Genomic DNA, 18,007 nt, shown 5'->3' on the forward strand with positions numbered 1-18,007 from the left:
TGTCAGATTTTATTTTCATTCGGACTATACCTACATATTTATACTTCATTGGATCTATGATCTGCTCAGTACTTGTAACTCCTTCTTGCTAGTGCTGATCACACCCCATCCAGGCTTCCTTATTCTCAGAAATTCTTGTTCACATTCTTCCATAAATCCTACATGGAGGATTTAACACAATAAGCAAGAGGTCTTCTAGGTTTAAAAAAACCCATATCTACTATATTCTTCTCACCAATGCAATGGTACAGAAGAGTTCCAGGGAACTCATGATAGAAGAGGATCTCCAAATCCAGGGGGGAAAAAAAAAAAGAACTGTGGAGTATAGATGCTGAATGAACCATACTATTTCTTTTGTTTTTGGTGCTGATGTTTTTCTATTTTGAGGTTTTTCGTCATTGCTCTGATTTTTATCTTACAACATGACTAATGCAGAAATATGTTTAATGTTATTATGTGTATATATACATATATATAACCTATGTCAGCTTACCTGCTGTCTAGGGGAGGGGGGAGGGAGGGAGAAAAATCTGAAATTGGAAAGCTTGTATAAACAAAAGTCAAGAACTATCTTTACATGTAACGGGAAAAAAATAAAATACTTTAATTAAAAAAACACCTATATCTTTTGAACAACAATGTAACATCTGAGTGACATGTGTATTCAACATCTCATAATTTTGGGAAATGAGTAAGGTGCGCATTACTGTTTTAATGTAGGATTTTGTTTTTCCTCTTTTCCTACAAATTAATTTGTATCTTTTGTTTTAGAACATATTTTTCTGCCACATTAAAGGGAGTTATTTAGACCAAAGCTTGCCAGGGATGAACCCCACCAGGGATGTGATTTCTCGAATTATTATAATAAATACAGAATACTCTTTATGTTTATATTAATAGGTAATGAAAGTCATAAATTCTTCTAATGAGCATGTCATAAGCATTGGAGCTAGTTTTAGTGTAGAAGCTGATTCTCATCTAGTCTGTGTTCAGAATGATGGAATTTATCAAACACAAGCCAACAGTGCAACTGGCCATCCCAGAAAAGGTAAGATTTTAAATAACATTTAAAAAAACTTAATTTTTGTTTAATTATTATTTTAAATGATAACATACCTTTTTTTCACTAAGTCTTAACAGAAGCACTGTTGCATAGGATTCCAAATAAGATCTGTGACTTTTAAATGATAAATATTAACTAGATCATTGTTCATCAAAAACAAGTTCTCCTCTTTGCTGCTCTCTTTTGCCCCCTCCCACCTTCCAATGCCCCCAGTTGTCTCCTACTCTTCTCATAACATTTTTTTTTTTTTTGCGGGGCAATGGGGGTTAAGTGAGTTGCCTAGGGTCACACAGCTAGTAAGTGTTAAGTGTCTGAGGCCGAATTTGAACTCAGGTACTCCTGAATCCAGGGCCGGTGCTCTATCCACTATGCCACCTAGCTGCCCCCATCTTCTCATGATATCTTGAAGACAGTGGTGAATTCTTCTTCTAACAAACATAATAGAACAGAAATCTATTTGGTCCAAGATAGTTTTGGTATATTTTTGCCTAGTAGAGGTGAATTAACTGACTTAGGTAAATTGCTCATTATTTCATTATCTTATAATGTGGTTCCCTTTTCGGGACAAAAAGCAGTGTTGATCCAAACAGTAACCCTGTGAGGTAGGTGCTATCATTTTCTCCATCCTACTGATGAGGAAACTAAGGCTGAGAGTTAGTGACTTATCCAGGTCACATAGCAGGATTTGAACTTAGTCTTGAAGTCAACAAGTACAGTGCTTTTACACTAAGGAATAGGGACTAGGTATATGATTCCTTTGTTATAGTAAACTGTTGGGTGTGGAAACTTCTAACAGTGCAGGTTGGCACCTTTTCTGGAGTTTATAGGGGTTTTTTGTTTTTGTTTTTTTTGTTTATAGTTTTAAGAAAGTTGATTAGAACAGGGCTTCTTAAACGTTTTCCATTTGTGACGCCTTTTTGTCTGATAAATTTTTATGTGACCCCAGGTATATAGGAACATAAAATAGGTACACATGCCCTTTTACTGTTGCCAAATTTTTCTCAACCCCCACATTCAGTTATGCAACTCCATATTACATTCGCAACCCACAGTTTAAGCTAGAGCTTATAGCACTTGGAAATCAAGTGACTGCTGACATATGTGTCAGGCAGGGCTTGAACCAAGATCTTCCCTAGCTTTGAGGCCATCTTTCTTTTCATTGCCTAGAACATGTGTGCATACACACATTGATGCATATGTATGTACATATAATTAACAAAATAGCAAGAAAATTTCTGTATTCCCTTTACATTTTTTTCTTCTGTGCTATAAAAATATAATGTATTATTCTCTTTTTATTGTGTTATCTGTCACCTATGCACTAACTTAGCATCCTCCATTCTGAATACAAGCCCTCTCTCATAACACATATGCATAGTTCAGCAATAATAAAATGACATATTGGTCTTGTAACTTAAGAAAATACAACTTGTAGGTGTTACTTTTTGATAACTTAGTAAATTTGAATTAATGTACCATACAAAACAAATCCATGAGTTTACTGACTTCGTTTTTCTTTATCAGTGACTGGTGCAAGTTTTGTGGTATTCAATGGAGCCCTAAAAACATCTTCAGGATTTCTTGCAAAATCCAGCATAGTTGAAGGTATGAATTTTTATTTCTTTTTTGGGGGGTGAGGCAATTGGGGTTAAGTGACATGCCCAGGGTCACACAGCTAGTAAGTGTTAAGTGTCTGAGGCTGGATTTGAACTCAGGTCCTCCTGACTCCAGAGCTGGTGCTCTATCCACTGTGCCACCTAGCTACCCCAAAGGTATGAATTTCTTAAAGATTGTTTTGATGTAAAAATTGATTCCAGAATTTCTAGAATTTTTGAGGAAATGATAACATGAAATAATTCATCTCTACCAGCTTAACACTTTGCAGTGTTAGATCATTTGCAGTTAATATAATTCTCCTTTTGCAAAGGAAAACAGTACTGCTTCTTTGTTTAATATTTAACAAATGATGATTTTCATTAAAGTAGGAGTTTTATCAGACTAGAAAAGTGAATACCTTCCATATGGAAAGTGAAATATGATTTGCAAGTGTAAGTTGAGCTTGTTTACTGCATAATGGACAATTAGGAAGAGAACATTTGTTGATGGAAAAAAAGCTAAAGGTTTCTTTAGAAAATAGTCTAAGTGTTTTATCCTGAGATGATATTTACAGTGAAATTATTTTAAAGTGTTAGGGAAAAGATAGCATTATTAGCATTGAGAATAAGTTTAGTATTTTAAAAATTGTACACCATGACTTCATAAACTATAATTTTATAATTATAAGCATTTTGGTATATAGTTGTTATATGTACTCTGTTTTAGAAAGCTTTTAACAAATAAATGCCTCTGTTACTTAGATGCAATTAGCTGGCAAAAAAATAATGCTTATTTTTGTTATTAAACTAAAAAGAACTTATGATAGAGGACTTTTTTTCAAATAAAAACATTTTTATAGCTTGATGTAGCAGAGTCCTCACTGATATTAAACTTTTACTTTATAAAATATTTTTCATATGTCCTTTGTATATCAAAGAATTAGAATTAAGTGACCTGTGGACATTTCTTCAATCACAAGATGACTTTATTGCACATAGAAAAGTGTTTTACAATAATCTTATTACTTAGTTTAAGAAATCTCTAACTTAAATTCTTTTATTTCTAGATGGTTTGATGGTACAAATAACTCCAGAGACAATGGAAGGCTTACGGCTAGCTCTAAGAGATCAAAAAGACTTTAAAATTACATGTGGGAAAGTAGATGCGGTAGACTCAAGAGAATATGTGGATATCTGCTGGGTAGATACTGAAGAAAAAGGAAACAAAGGGTAGGATTTTTTTTAATGTAATAGTTAATAGTTGAAATTAAAATAAAATACAAAAGGAAACATTTAACTTTTGGCCAAAATTTTATATTGAAGTAATATAATTAAGCATTTAGATGAATGCTTATGTCATCTTATTTTAAAAGTTTGTATACCACTAAGTCCCAGGTATACCCCCCTTCACTAGACTGCTGTTAAGTTGGCCAAAGGTGAATCTGATAATGTGGAGAATGACAAAAAAAGGATTTCAGGTTTGACTAAGAAGAGCTAAAATTACTTAGTGATATTCTGATGCATGTCTGGTAAGAAGACAAACTGTAGTTGTGTGAAGCAGTGTATAGGATAGTGCAAAGAGTATTAGAGATGAAGTTAGGAGATGTAGGTTTTTAATAGTTTTTTAAAAATTAATTAAAAATAAATTTTTTTGTTTTTATATTCCATCTTGTCTTATTAGCTGTATTATTTCTGCGAAAGATTTTATTTTTAATTTTTTAAAATAAAACTATTTTATTATTTTCCAGTTACATGTAGAGATAGTTTTTCAACATTTGTTTTTATAAGATTTCCAATTTCAAATATTTCTCCCTCCCTCCCCCCTCCCCTAGACAGCAGGTAATCTCATATAGGTTATATATTTAAAATAACATCAAACATACTTCTGCATTAGTCATGTTATAAGAGAAGAATCAGAGCAAAAAGGAAAAACCTCAAAAAATAAAAACAACAGCACCAAAAACAAAAGAAATAGTATAGTTCAATCAGCATCCATACTCCACAGTTTTTTGTTTTTTGTTTTTCTGGATTTGGAGATCCCCTTCCATCATGAGTCCCCTAGAACTCTCCTGTACCATTGCAGTGGTGAGAAGAATCTAGTCCATCACAGTTGATCAACACACAATGTTGATGATACTGTATACAGTGTTCTTCTGGTTCTGCTCATCTCACTCATCATCAGTTCATGCAAGTCCTTCCAGGTTTCTCTGAACTCCTTCTACTCATCATTTCTTATAGCACAATAGAATTCCATTACATTCATATACCACAATTTGTTCAGCCATTCCCCAATTGATGGGCAGCCCCTCAATTTCCAATTCCTTGCCACCACAAAAAGAGCAGCTATAAATATTTTTGTACATGTGGGTCCTTTTCCCTTTTTTATGATCTCTTTGGAAAAAAGACCCAAAAGCGGTATTGCTGGGTCAAAGGGTATGCCCAGCTTTATAGCCCTTTGGGCATAATTCCAAATTGCTCTCCAGAATGGTTGGATCAGTTCACAGCTCCACCAACAATGCATTAGTGTTCCAATTTTTCCATAGCTTCTCCAACATTTATTATTTTCCTTTTTAGTCATATTAAGTGTCTGAGGCCAGATTTGAACTCATGTACTCCTGAATCCAGGGCTGGTGTTCTATCCACTGCACCACCTAGCTGCCCAGCAGTGGTAAAGTCTAGACCTTTGGCAGCTGCTACGCCTGGGCCTTGGATCCAACCACCAGGGCTGGCAGAATTTTAAGAAATTTGGTAGGCTGCAACTTCAGGCCTGGGACCATGGTTGGAAGGGGTGGTTTGTGAGCTCTTTTCCACCCATAGCTTCTGCTACATCAGACGATATCTTATTATATGGCACTTTACCTTGAAAAAGACCTTGTTTGCTTGTGGAAGAGGTCATCAGAAGAGTTGCTGCTTGTGAGTTATTCAGAAGTGATGCTGCACTCACATTGTTTCTTGTTCACTCTTTCAGAGAAAATGGAGCACTGAGCAAACTTGTAATCCAAGCTTTGCTCAATTTGTTACCTAAAATATCAGCTAAATTGGAACAAATTTGTGTTTTCAAAACAGGCATTACAGCAAAACTGACTATACTTGAATTTCAAATCTTTATTGCTTTTTAGTTTTGGCTGCTTTGTAAAATTTGCCTGTCAAAGGTCCTAAGTTTGTCATTTCTCACCATGAAAAGTTATTATATTTTCTCACCTTATTAAAGAATCAACTTTTTAATGATGGAGAATGTTCAGGACAGGCAATTTAGGGATGCAGGCCAGTTTTGATTGCTGAGATACTGAGTTTCATCCTCATCTTTGTTTTTTAATCCTGTTTAGTGGTCCTGAACAATTTGAATAGATTTCCTTGCTTTATAGATTTAGAGCCTAGAAGGACTTCCCATGTCACATAATTCAACCTCCTTATTCTACAGTAGAGGAAACTATATCTAGAGAGGTTTAAATAAGGTCATGAAAGTTATAAGTGGCAGAGCTAAAATTTGAATTCTAAACCTAGTGTTCTTTTCTATTAAAATCTTTATGGCTTGTCTTGGTTATATTATTGCTAATTACTATTTTCCAAGTCTTTAAATCAGGCTTTGAAAACAGGTTTTCCTTTCTTTTTACCTTTTTTCTGGAATAGTGGCTGTAATCAATAGCTTTTATAAATTGCTTTCTTCTGATGCAATATTGGCAATATTCTTTCTAACAGTGAAACTTTGTCACTTGGTGACTGCATATCTGGATGAATTGAATTTAGGGTTTCTTTTTGCCTGAATTTTGCTTGTTTTTACTATGTCATCTCTTTCCAGTACTTCTGGACAACTTTGTTCCATTGTTTCCTGGAAGATGGTATTCATATTCTAAAAAATATTTTTGGAGGGAGATGAATAATTCTTATATTGTCTTCAACTACCTTTTCCGTTTTGCTGAGTTCTTTCCTCTGGTTTTGCTGCTTTGCTTTGTAAAGATCTGAAGTCATCTTCTAGTTTTTTCTTTTGCTGTTTTTGTTCTTCCATTACTATGTTTTTTCATGGTGTTTAAACCTTTCTCCTCCTCAGAATATACTGAAGTGGAAAGTACTCGACCTGAAGTTAGGAAAACCTAAGTTCAAATCCAGTCACTCCCACTTACTGTGTGTCCCTGGGAAAAATCACAGCCTCTGTTTCTTCATCTGTAAAATGGGGATAATAATATTTACCTTTTTGCTTGTTTCGTTTATGTTTCTTTTATTATAATTTTTGCTGGTTTTCTTATTTCTTCATTTTATTTTTTTAAACTTTATTTTGAGATTAATGTAAGGGAATTTGCTTTATTCCTGACTACTTACTACATCAGTTTGCTGGGACTCTTAAGTATTGATGGTTTAAAAGATTAATTAGTCTCATGATTGAGGGACTTAGTAGAGAGATGGCACTATATTTTGGCTGTCACTTTGTTTTGGAGATAACCTTATGCTGCTTAAAAATCAATAACTTGTATTCTAGTTCTTGTTCTGTATTTTTTAAAAGTTATATAAGCAGAGAAATTCTTGAAGTAACATTTACTTTGTTTTATTCTATAGTGTTATTAGTGCAATAGATGGAAAATCATTGGAAGGAATTCCAAGTGAAAAAATAAAACAGGAAGCAGATTTTGAAACTGATGAGAAACTTGTAAAATGTACTGAGGTAATACACTGAGTTTTCTTTTTTCTGTATTTTGTTGATTATATATATGTACTGTCTCTTCATTCTCCTTTATATTGTTAATCATCATGAGTCCTGTGGTTGAGAGCCCTTTGTATAATATTATTGTTTTAAGGAAACCCTGTTTCTTAACGAAGCAGAGAGAGGAATGTTAGAAAACAAAAGGGTTTGGGGAATGCCCCAAACCCTATTATTTTCTCACAGTACATGGATACATACATATATTTTCCTTTACATTTTAGGATTTTTCTGCTGTTTTTAATCTCTCAAATCTGGTATTATACCAAATTCCTTAGACTCAAGTCAGTGCCTAGAGGACTGGGGATTGAGTATCATTTAGAGAAAATTTTCCTTCATATTCAACAAGTTTTGATAGTTTTGGGGATATTAGTTGAATTATTGCTATCTCAATTATTGCTATTTTAAATTTCATTGAAAATTATGTGTATAGTGAATGGTATTTATTTCACTTTCAAATATGTAAATGATCATTTTCCTTTGAGTTCTAGCTTATTTTTCATAACATGTCTTTCATTTAGTGCAACATACACTTGAATTATTTTTTATCAGTAATGATGGACTGTGCTGATCCATCCATACTCTGATCTGTTTCCCCTGAAACCAATAAACACATCACCTAAGACCAGAATCTTGATAATTGAAATTAAAGTGTATTGTATGGGTAGAGAACATCTTGAATTTCTGTGTTATTTCTATTTTTATACAGAAGTTCTTACAGAGAGACTTTGGGCATATTAACATAATTTTTAAAAATTATTTTTCCTTTTTACTTCACCTACATAATGATAAGGTTAATTATAATTTGCAGCAGCATAGCTTGTGGTTTTCTTTTCCATTTACTTTGTTGAAGTCATTGTGTATCTCATTTTTTCTTGGTTTTGCTTATTTTCACGTATTTTTCCATATTTGTCTATATCACTATTACCACTTCTTATAATGTGTTAATACTCCATTACTTTCATGTACATAATTTATTTAGCCATTCTCTAGCTGATGGGTCTCAACTTTGGTATCACTCATTTGCTACTGTAAAAAAGATTAGCATCATTTTTCTTTTCTCTTTTTTGGGGGCAATTGGGGTTAAGTGACTTGCCCAGGGTCAGAAAGCTAGTAAGTGTCTTACTCTACCTGTTTGCCCTGATTAGCATCATTTTTAAAGCTAAGTGAATCAAGATTTAACCTAAGTCATTCCAATATTAGGTCACTGTTAGTTTTAATTTTCTGCTAAGTGAGGTGTAAAATGTTAATGTTAAAACCTTGTTAATAAAAGTGAAGTGTTAGAGGTATATTTCAAGTTGCATTGGTCACTTTTAAGGTTGTTGATCTTGGCCATATAGTCAGAAATACAAATCATGACTTATTTTCTAATTACTGTATTCAGGTTTTCTATTTTCTAAAGGACCAGGACTTTACAATGTCAGGAAGTCGTTACCAGTTTGCTAAAGAGATAGCAATAGCTTGCAGTGCTGCACTTTGTTCACATCTGAAAACTCTAAAAAGTAATGGGATGAATAAGATAGGACTCCGAGTTTCTGTTGGTACAGACATGGTAATGTAGATTTCATTTTTTCTTCTTAAAATAAATGTATTATGGCAGGATCTAAAAGTTTACTTGACTATCTCACTTAAAAGGAAGTCAATTCAGCATATAATTTTCCTTTACCTTTTTTTTTTGTGGGGCAGTGAGGGTTAAGTGACTTGCTCAAGGTCACACAGCTAGTGTCAAGTGTCTGAGGCTGGATTTGAACTCAGGTCCTCCTGAATCCAGGTCCTGTGCTTTATCCACTGAGCCACCTAGCTGCCCTGCTTTACCTATTTTCTTTAATTTCCTATTTGAGGTTAGAGTCTCTTATCTCATACTTATTTTGTATGGCTTTTGCCAACTCCCTGTACTTAGCATACTGATATCATGTATGTAATATTCTGTCTCTTCAATTTGATTATAGTTTCTTAAGGTCAAGAAATATTTTTCTTTTTTTTTTTGTATTTTTCCTATGTCACTTCAATATAGTAAATGCTTTAAAAATATTACTCATTACATAGAGGTTTAAAATGAGAGAGAGCTTTAAATATTATAAGTTGCCTTTTCTCCAAGCAAGATATAGCAGGAATGCTTGAATTTATATTTTCACCATCATGATGCTTTTGCTTAAAGAACCTACTTGATAAAAAAAATAGTAGCTGTTTTAAAGTTATATTTATTTCCTTGGAAAACCATATAAAATGTTTTTTTGCTAAGAACCTCAATTGAAAATGAAACAATAAAAATTTTAGAGCATTGAAATAATAAGACTCAGTTTGCTTGAGCCTTCAGAGTATATCTCTCCATTGTTCTGCTGGGAAGTTATTGGCATTTATCTGTGTCACATGGTATCTACTATGGTATGAGATAGGTGGCAGATACTTCATTTTTATGGCTTGAGACAGGCCTTCTCTTCTTGTTTGTATTTCAGAATATTAAGTACAGTATATTTAATCCTGAGGAACAGGGGCAAAACAACCAACTGGCCCTTAACTTTGTTAACGATCTCTAGTGGTTCAATAAACCTTAAAATACTTAAATATAAGAAAAAGTGGTAGGCATCCAATGTGAATAAAATAGCTACTGCTATCATGTCAGCATATTTAAACTCAATAACATTTAGGAATGCTTGCTATTAATTTTCATAATCTCATAAGCCCATGACTCAGTTGGAATTTTTATATTTTTTCTTTCAGGTTGAATTTCAAGCAGGATCTGGAGGCCAGCTTCTTCCTCAACATTACTTAAATGATCTTGATAGTGCTCTCATCCCAGTGATTCATGGTGGAACCTCCAACTCTACTGTTTTACCACTGGAGATAGAGTTAATGTTTTTCCCTTATAGAAAATCTATTTTAGCAAAAATAAGTGTGCTACTATGCATTAGGAACTGATTTGTTAGAATTGACTTCAGCACCAAAGCTGTAATGATATTGACGCTAAAAGGATGTTGGATATGAACACGTTTGAGCTTAGCTTTTATGATGAGATTAAATTTTTAAAAATCCTAGCACAGTATAGATAACCTAAAAGTTTCAGGTTTCCACCATTTCTAAAACTTTACACTTATTATAGGTACTCAAAAAAGGCAAAGTCTTCTTTTGTCTTTGGGAAAATCTGCAACATTTACTGTGCTGGTTTTAATGCTAAGCCAAAGTATCTACAGTTAGTTATACCTCTTTAAGTCCACAACGGTTTTAATGAAGATTCTTAATAAAGGTCATGTAAATCAGGAACAATCTCTTTTGCATATATGCAAATAAGATGTCTCCATTTACAAATCTCTATTTCAGTGGCATAGAACTGTTTTCACACCCAGAGTGTATAAGTACCACATGATGCTGATTTGTATTATGAGCATCAGTTGTCTCTGTACTTAAACTCTTGAGTATTGGCTGAAGATATGGATTTGGCCTTTTTTCTTCTCCAGATTTAGTATTTGGATTTTTCCTGATTAATATACATAAATCAAATGATTGTAGGTGCTTTAGGAACTTGTGCTTCTATATTTAAGTGTATTGTTTTTATAGAGAGAAAATTACTCAAGTATGTGTTTTATAACTGTATCTTTAATAATTATAAATGGGTGATATTTTTATATTATGATGATTACTCCTCCCTCTATATTCCTTTATAATATGCCAGTGTATTTACAATTTCCTCGAGTGATTGACGATAGGCCAGACAGATGACCCTTGAAGTAGTCATTATGTAGCAATATATGAAGCATAAAGCAAGTTTCTTTTCCTTTCTCATTAATCCTTGAAATCCCATTTGGCAGGAGCCCTGTTTACTTTCAGGGGAAAACTGTTAATATCAATTTTCATGAACTACTTTAACATATTTGAAATTCTTTGTATAGTACTTATTTTTGATAATGGGGTATTAACAGAAGTTAAACTCTATTTATGTATTTGCATTACAAACAAAATTTGTGCCTGAATACAAAGGTTCAGTGAACCCTCCATCAGGTTTAATAATTAACTGTTACTTAGCTTCCCTCTTTGCTACAAATAGAACAAAAAAATAGTAGTAAAGAAGCAAAAGGGTGCATTTCAATTGTGCTATCAACTGGTTATATAGGAACCTAATCATCTAGCCTTTTTTGATTCTCATGTGGAATATTTATATGTTTTTGTATCAAAAACACTCCTTATATATAGCCCAAGAAACACCACACTAATTAACCCTGTTTTAAGAAAAAGAAATATATAACCTAACAACTTGAATATACACAGGTCAGAGTTATACTCAGGATCTGAAGTCTCAGGATTGAAGAGATTGGGGATATCTTGAACAAAGTATCCAGTTTCTGTTGAATCACACCTATAATAATTAGCCTAAGATAGCAGTGGTAGGGGAATAACCACTCTTCTGAAGTAGCTAATTAGCAGGTGTAAACATTGTTAAATTTGCAATATTTAGTGAAATGGCAATGTAATAACTTGTGAAGTATACTGTAATTGTTATTAGATAAAGCAGTGTATTATCAAATTGGATTTGTTTCTTTTCTTTAGTTCGTATTTATAGACATCAAAATGATTGCACATTCTAAAGTATAATTAGAATATACTTTATGGTTAAGTAACCAAAGAAACGGTTTGTAGGTGCCTTTCCCATCAAGTTGATGCATTCATATTCCTCATTTGCATTTCAGACCATATTTGAAGTATCTTGTACATCTTCATACATTTATTTTTCTGAATAATTTTCTGGTAATGTTCTTCGGCATGTTACTTGTAATTCTTCAAGATTGAGTTTATATTTTCAAGTGAAGAAAAAGACCTATTTTGTCAAAACATCTTTATAATTGTTTCTTACCTCCCTACTATTACAAAAGTAGTTTGGGGTCTCTGAATTTTGAGGTGAGAGCTACTTCTCACACGGTTTACATTTCCTGAACATGCACTGGCTGAATAAAATAAAAGCAGCTGATAAAGGAAAAGGCCAGAAGACTAGAACTGTGTGTATGTGGAAAAGCAAGAAACTGAACAGTTTCTGCTTTTTTTGGGGGGGGGGTGGGGGGCTGAGGCAGTTGGGGTTAAGTGACTTGTACAGGGTCACACAGCTAGTGTCAAGTGTCTAAGGCCAGATTTGAATTCAGAGCCTTCTGAATCCAGGGCCAGTGCTCTATACACTGCACCACCTAGCTGCCCCTTTGCTTTGTTTTTTTAAAGAAAGCAGTTTCTATAGGTGAACAGGCTGGAAATTCTATACCATGAATCAAATTTGAAAGCTGAACTAATAAAGGTTGTTATATTTAATTTAATTTAAGTTAATCAATATAGTTTGAACAAAATATGTATTTTTAATTATATAAAAATCTTTTTTTTAATTAAAATTTTGTAACTGAATTTAAGTAATACTAAATTACTAAACTAAATTTAATAATTGTGGGTAGCAACTTATGGAAACTATAATTTTAACTGCCTGAATAGTACCACAGAATTGTGTTGCAGAGTAGGTAAATAAATTCATTTCCAGCAGTTAAAATTTAAGTGGAAGAAATGTTTTTCCCACTCCTAAGGTAATTAGAATAAAATATGTTGTTAGTTCCAAGGTTATTTTTTTTAAAAGCCATATCTACAACTTTCTTGTATTATACTAGTCACTATTAATGGGAAAAAAAGTTGCCAGATTTGTAGTTTGTAATTCGCTTGATACCAGTGTTTAGTTTTTCCCCCTTTTATCCTTTGCTCTGGGCTTTGACTTCTACTATCTAATACTTATTTTTTATAATGTGCTTTGCACTCACCTCTTTATGGTTATATAGTATTTTCATACATATGTCACAGATGAGGAAAGAATCTTTGCTTTTGATAAAGTAGGGTATTATTTAAAAATTTGCTGGTTCAGTCAAAAGTAAAGGTATTACTGTAATTCCCAGAAAACTTCTGAGGTACCTCAGGCCCATAACAGTAAACCATGAACAATGTCTTAAGATTTTAATTTCATTTTGGCCCTTGTATTACATGTGACCTTGGGCAAGTTACTTCTCTGAGATTCAGGCTTTCATTAGGCTAGATAGGGAAAGCCCTATGGGCTCAACTGGGTTATAGGGAGTCAACTGAGGTATAACACTTATGGAGGTGATTTGAAAACTATTAAATACCCTTACAAACAAAAGGTATTATAATTTTCTTACAGAAGTTTAGATGTGACTATTGAGGGCCTAAGCCTTTTTGTATGACTTCAGGGAATAGGTGAAAGTAGAATTAAGCCTTGAACAAAAAACTGGAAAGCAACGTTAAGTGTACTTTTTTTAAAGTACTTGTGAGCCTGGGTCACTTGGCAGAAAGTGGTTTTCTCAAAAGTAATAGAGAAGTTGGAAGAGGGGAGTTTAGTTTTGAACATGTTGAGTTTGTTGTCTACATGACAATCAGTTAAAGCTGTTCAGTAGGCAACTGGAGATGCAATAGTTGAGGTCAGCAGAGAGGTTAGGACTGGAGAAGTAGATCTGCAGAATCATCTGCTTTAGAGATGACAGCTGATCTATGAGAGCTAATGAAAACACTCAGTATATACCTTTAAGGTTGAGAGTATTTTTGTTTTTCCTGGCTAAAATGGAGATCTCAGTGTAAAGATCAAATTTGAAAGTCTGGCAAAGAATTTTTAAAAGTATAAAACCGTATTTAGGTTGTATTTTAATACTATAAAAAGTGAATACTTCAATGTGGTCTTTTTATCTCTATACCTTCCATCTTCATGAGTTGTGATGGTTAAAAAAAAGTATCAGCTGGTGGCTAACTTGTCCATGAGTCTCAGTGAATGTATGCTGTGTCTCAAGAGACAGATGATAGTGATATGGGAGAGTGGGGTCCTTAGGATTCCTCTGTAAGGAAGTAACACTCTCGAGCAAGTCCTATTTAGGAATAAAAGAACAGGTTTATTGGGGGTACAAGAGAAAACTGGCTGGGAGGAAGGTTTTAGGACGAAAAAGCTTTCCTCCCGGACTAGCTTGGGGAGTACTCTTTTATAGGGCCAAGAAGGAGTGGGTAAATGCCTTTATTGGGCGGTGGGTTGGAAGTCCTCTGGTGGTAGGCTGGGGTAAGTATCTGAGATGAGATTTGAACTCAATCCTGATCCAGGTACCAACACTCTATGCAACCCTGGCTACCCACCTCTTAATTATTCTAACAATCAGCTGGTTGGTTTCTCTATCTCATCTCTCCCCAGCTGCCAAAACTAATGTCTTAAAGCCTAAGTCTGACCATATCAACACCCTACTGAATAAACACTCCAGTGGTTCTAAATACCTCAAGGATCAAAAATAAAATCCTGTTTGGCTTTTACAGTCACTCATGACTTGGCCCCTTCCTATCGTTCCAGTCGTCTTCCCGTTATTCCCCCTCCACGTATTCTCCAATCCATGACACTGGCCTCCAGACGATTCCTGAAACATGTTCTTGGCCACTCCCATGTGCAGACTGTTGCCCATTTTCACTGTCTGGGGTTCTTCCTCACCTCCACCTCCTGCTTCCTTCAAGTCCCAGCTAAAGTCCCATCTTCAGCGAGAACCCTTTCCCAGCACTCCCCACACTCTCCCTTGGTTATCTTCAGTTTGTCCCGCGTACAGCTTATTTAACCCGTAGCCATCTCTATCAGACGAAAGCTCCTCGAGGCAGGCGCGAAGTTTTTGTCTCTTTCCAACCTCAGCGCTTAGCATACGGCAAGTGCTTAATAAATGCTTGGTGACAACTTTTAAGGGCTACGAGAAATAAGGTTTATGCGATTGTGGTCAGGCCTTGGTAAGGGTGCTTGGCGCGTGGGCAAGGGCGGCTCAATTTAACCCCCGCTCCCGAGCTTCAACTTTCTCGCTACAGACCAGTAATGTTCGCATTACCTCCCTGCCGGGGCTGTCTGGAACAGCCTTGTTTTTATCTTATCCTGTCCTAATTTTCCTACCTTGCAGTCTTTTCCTTCGACAACATCCCCACCCCTCAAAAGCAAACACAAACGGCCAGGCCGCTTCACGGTTCGGTTACGGAAGGGTTCTCGGAGCCAAAGCAGGCAGGACTAGTAACAAAATAATCCCGCCAGGCCTACTTTTCGTGCGTTGAGAATTGCGCTTCCGCCTCCCTGGCCAACCGCGGAAGGGGACAGTATCATTCTGCGCCTGCGCTACCGAGCCGTACTAAGTCCCCATGGCAACGACAGTCGGCTGTTCGGGTAAGCGTTGCTTGATCTAGGCTTTCCGTGGTCCTTGCTCGGGCCATAGGTATCAGCACTCCGGAACTGGAGCTTCTTAGGAGCTGGCGAGATTGGTGCACGGGTTGAGGCCTTCTGATCTCAGCCAGGTCCTCTCACGTTTCCCTAAGTTGAGGACGTGCTTCGAAAGGAGCCATCAGCCCCTCCCCACTGCTTTGAAGCCTTGGTTGAATGGCCCGAGGAAGTCTCGCGAGATTCTTTGCCTCCAACCTTGAGTACGGCGTTGCATTCTTCCCTGCTGGGAAGGGGGGAGGGGAAGGGGGGACTTTAAGAAGCTGAGTAGATGTTGGCGGGAGGGAAGGTGGGGGAAGGGCTGAAGAATGTCAGGAAGAAACCTACCCTGGGTAGTGCAGGGTACTGGGGGCAAAATCCTAGACGGAGTCAGAACTGGTGTGGTCAGAAAGTTTCATGATGCCTTTCACTGAGCCTCGGTTTTTGCATCTGTAAACTGAGGAGGTGGGACTGCATTATCCCCAAAGCCTCTTCCCCTCAGATCAATCTTTGGCTCCTGCTAAAACTTAATGAATGAGGGACAGCTAGGTGGCGTAGTGGATAGAGCACCGGCCCTGGAGTCAGGAGTACCTGGGTTCAAATCCGGCCTCAGACACTTAACACTTACTAGCTGTGTGACCCTGGGCAAGTCACTTAACCCCAATTGCCTCACTAAAAAAACAAACAAACAAACACACAACTGAATGAATGAAACAATTTCTACTCTCTAGGAATTTATATTGTAAGGGAGGAGTTAAGTACACATACATGTATGTACACAAATACAGCATATTTATAGTTAGGTATATATGTTTAGTTATCTGTATAAGTATGTAGCTAAGTACTATATATATGGTTAAGTATATCTATTTTGGGGAAGCTAGGTGGATTGGTGGATAGAGCACCCGCCAGGAGTCAGTATGACTTGAGTTCAAATTCAGCCTCAGACACTTAACTAGTTGTGTGAACCAGCGCGTGACCCGGGTCGAGTCACTTCACCTGCTTACTCAGTTTCCTCAGCGATAATAAAATGAGTTGCAGAAGGAAACGGCAAAGCGCCCCGTCAGTATCTTTGCCAAGAAAACCCCCAAATGGGGACATGTGAGAGTCGAACATAATTGGAAAAGACTCAACAACAAATAGTATCTTAGATATAGAGTTTTTAGAGATGTTAAGAGGTCATCTAGGGCAATTTTACAGACGAGACCAGGAGGTCTTAGATAAGTGACTATTTTAGGCCCTTTTTACGTGGATGATACCTATAATAACTTCCAATTGGTTCTTCTACCTCCAAACTTCACCATTCTATTTGTCTTTTGCGCAGCTATCAAAATAAATATTCCAAATGGTGGGGTGGGTCTTGTTTGTCTTTCATTTTTGGAAGAGAACCAGTGACATCAGAAAGGTGACTGTCATGACTTGCAAGTGAATTGGATTTTAGTGAGGCAGGGATGTGCAAAGTGCCATCCTCACTCTCTCCTCTGAGCCATCTGGGTCCAGGGGCAAGATACAGATCAGACAAGACAACATGGATGCAGTGGGAAACCTTGGCCTTTTAAAGCTAAGGGCTTTTCCAGGTTCTCAGTTTGTCTGAGGCAGTGCCCATTTAGTGATTAAGGCTAGGTAAGAAATGAGGCAAAGAATGGCCTCTTTTACCTAGTATTAAATATAAATCAATCTGGGAGGGGAGGACCCTTGGAGTTTTCTGGCCAAAACAGAAGCATCAAACCAAACAATGACCAAGTTGAGCTGAGACCTATTATTGGCCAGTCCTGTGAGAGCCAGAGCGATTTGGCTTTAGATGTGGTCTTAAAAAAAGAAATCTAGCCGTGCATCCAAGCTATGAGGTTTCAGCCATCAAAATTTATATTCCTTTGGGTAGAGCACCTGCAGGTAAGGGTATGATTTTCTATGTGGACAGAGGAGGGAGGGAGCATTGCTTGAGTGACACTGGCCAGTTGGTTCTCCAGTAGGGTAGCTACTGCTACTCACAGATTGTTATTTGTTCTTCATTTTGTGGGAAGGTGATGTCATGATTTGCAAATCCAAGATGCAAAGCTTTACAAAAAGCCCTGGATTTGTAGTAAGAGGACCACAGTGCAAATTATACTTTGCAACCTGTTTTCCGGTTGTGAACTTGGGGAAGTTACTTAACCACTCTAGGCTCAGTTTCTTCTGTACAATGCTTTCTTTATTGAAATCTTTAAGATATCTCCAAGTTTATAAGATTTTCTCACTTTCCTCTGTTCAAAAATGACATCCTCAGATATCTTAGCCACTCCAGAGTAGTCTTCTTAGAATTCAGATTTATATGTTGTACTTTGTACAGAGTAATTACTAGTTCTTCCCACCAGAGTCTTACTATTATATCCCTTCAATATATTCTCTTTTCAGCTTTATTTTTTCCTATGGTATTAGGTATATTTCCTTTA

The 18,007-nt window shown here is 36.0% G+C and overlaps 2 protein-coding genes across 2 annotated transcripts in view; both read left to right on the forward strand.

Moving 5' to 3' along the window:
• ZFYVE16 (zinc finger FYVE-type containing 16) overlaps positions 1-12,336 on the forward strand; it is a 65,482-nt gene extending 53,146 nt beyond the window's left edge. Inside the window, 7 exon segments of the mRNA XM_043975719.1 lie at positions 901-1,048; positions 2,588-2,668; positions 3,726-3,888; positions 7,210-7,315; positions 8,736-8,903; positions 10,073-10,213; positions 10,215-12,336. Coding sequence (XP_043831654.1) covers positions 901-1,048; positions 2,588-2,668; positions 3,726-3,888; positions 7,210-7,315; positions 8,736-8,903; positions 10,073-10,213; positions 10,215-10,235 — 828 coding nt within the window. The 3' untranslated portion in view covers positions 10,236-12,336.
• Positions 12,337-15,755: 3,419 nt separating this feature from the next.
• Positions 15,756-18,007, forward strand: part of FAM151B (family with sequence similarity 151 member B) — a 41,304-nt gene continuing 39,052 nt past the window's right edge. Inside the window, 2 exon segments of the mRNA XM_043996860.1 lie at positions 15,756-15,799; positions 17,458-17,468. Coding sequence (XP_043852795.1) covers positions 15,756-15,799; positions 17,458-17,468 — 55 coding nt within the window.

The sequence above is a fragment of the Dromiciops gliroides genome, chromosome 1 (genome assembly GCF_019393635.1).
Source record: "Dromiciops gliroides isolate mDroGli1 chromosome 1, mDroGli1.pri, whole genome shotgun sequence".
NCBI lineage: Eukaryota > Metazoa > Chordata > Mammalia > Microbiotheria > Microbiotheriidae > Dromiciops > Dromiciops gliroides.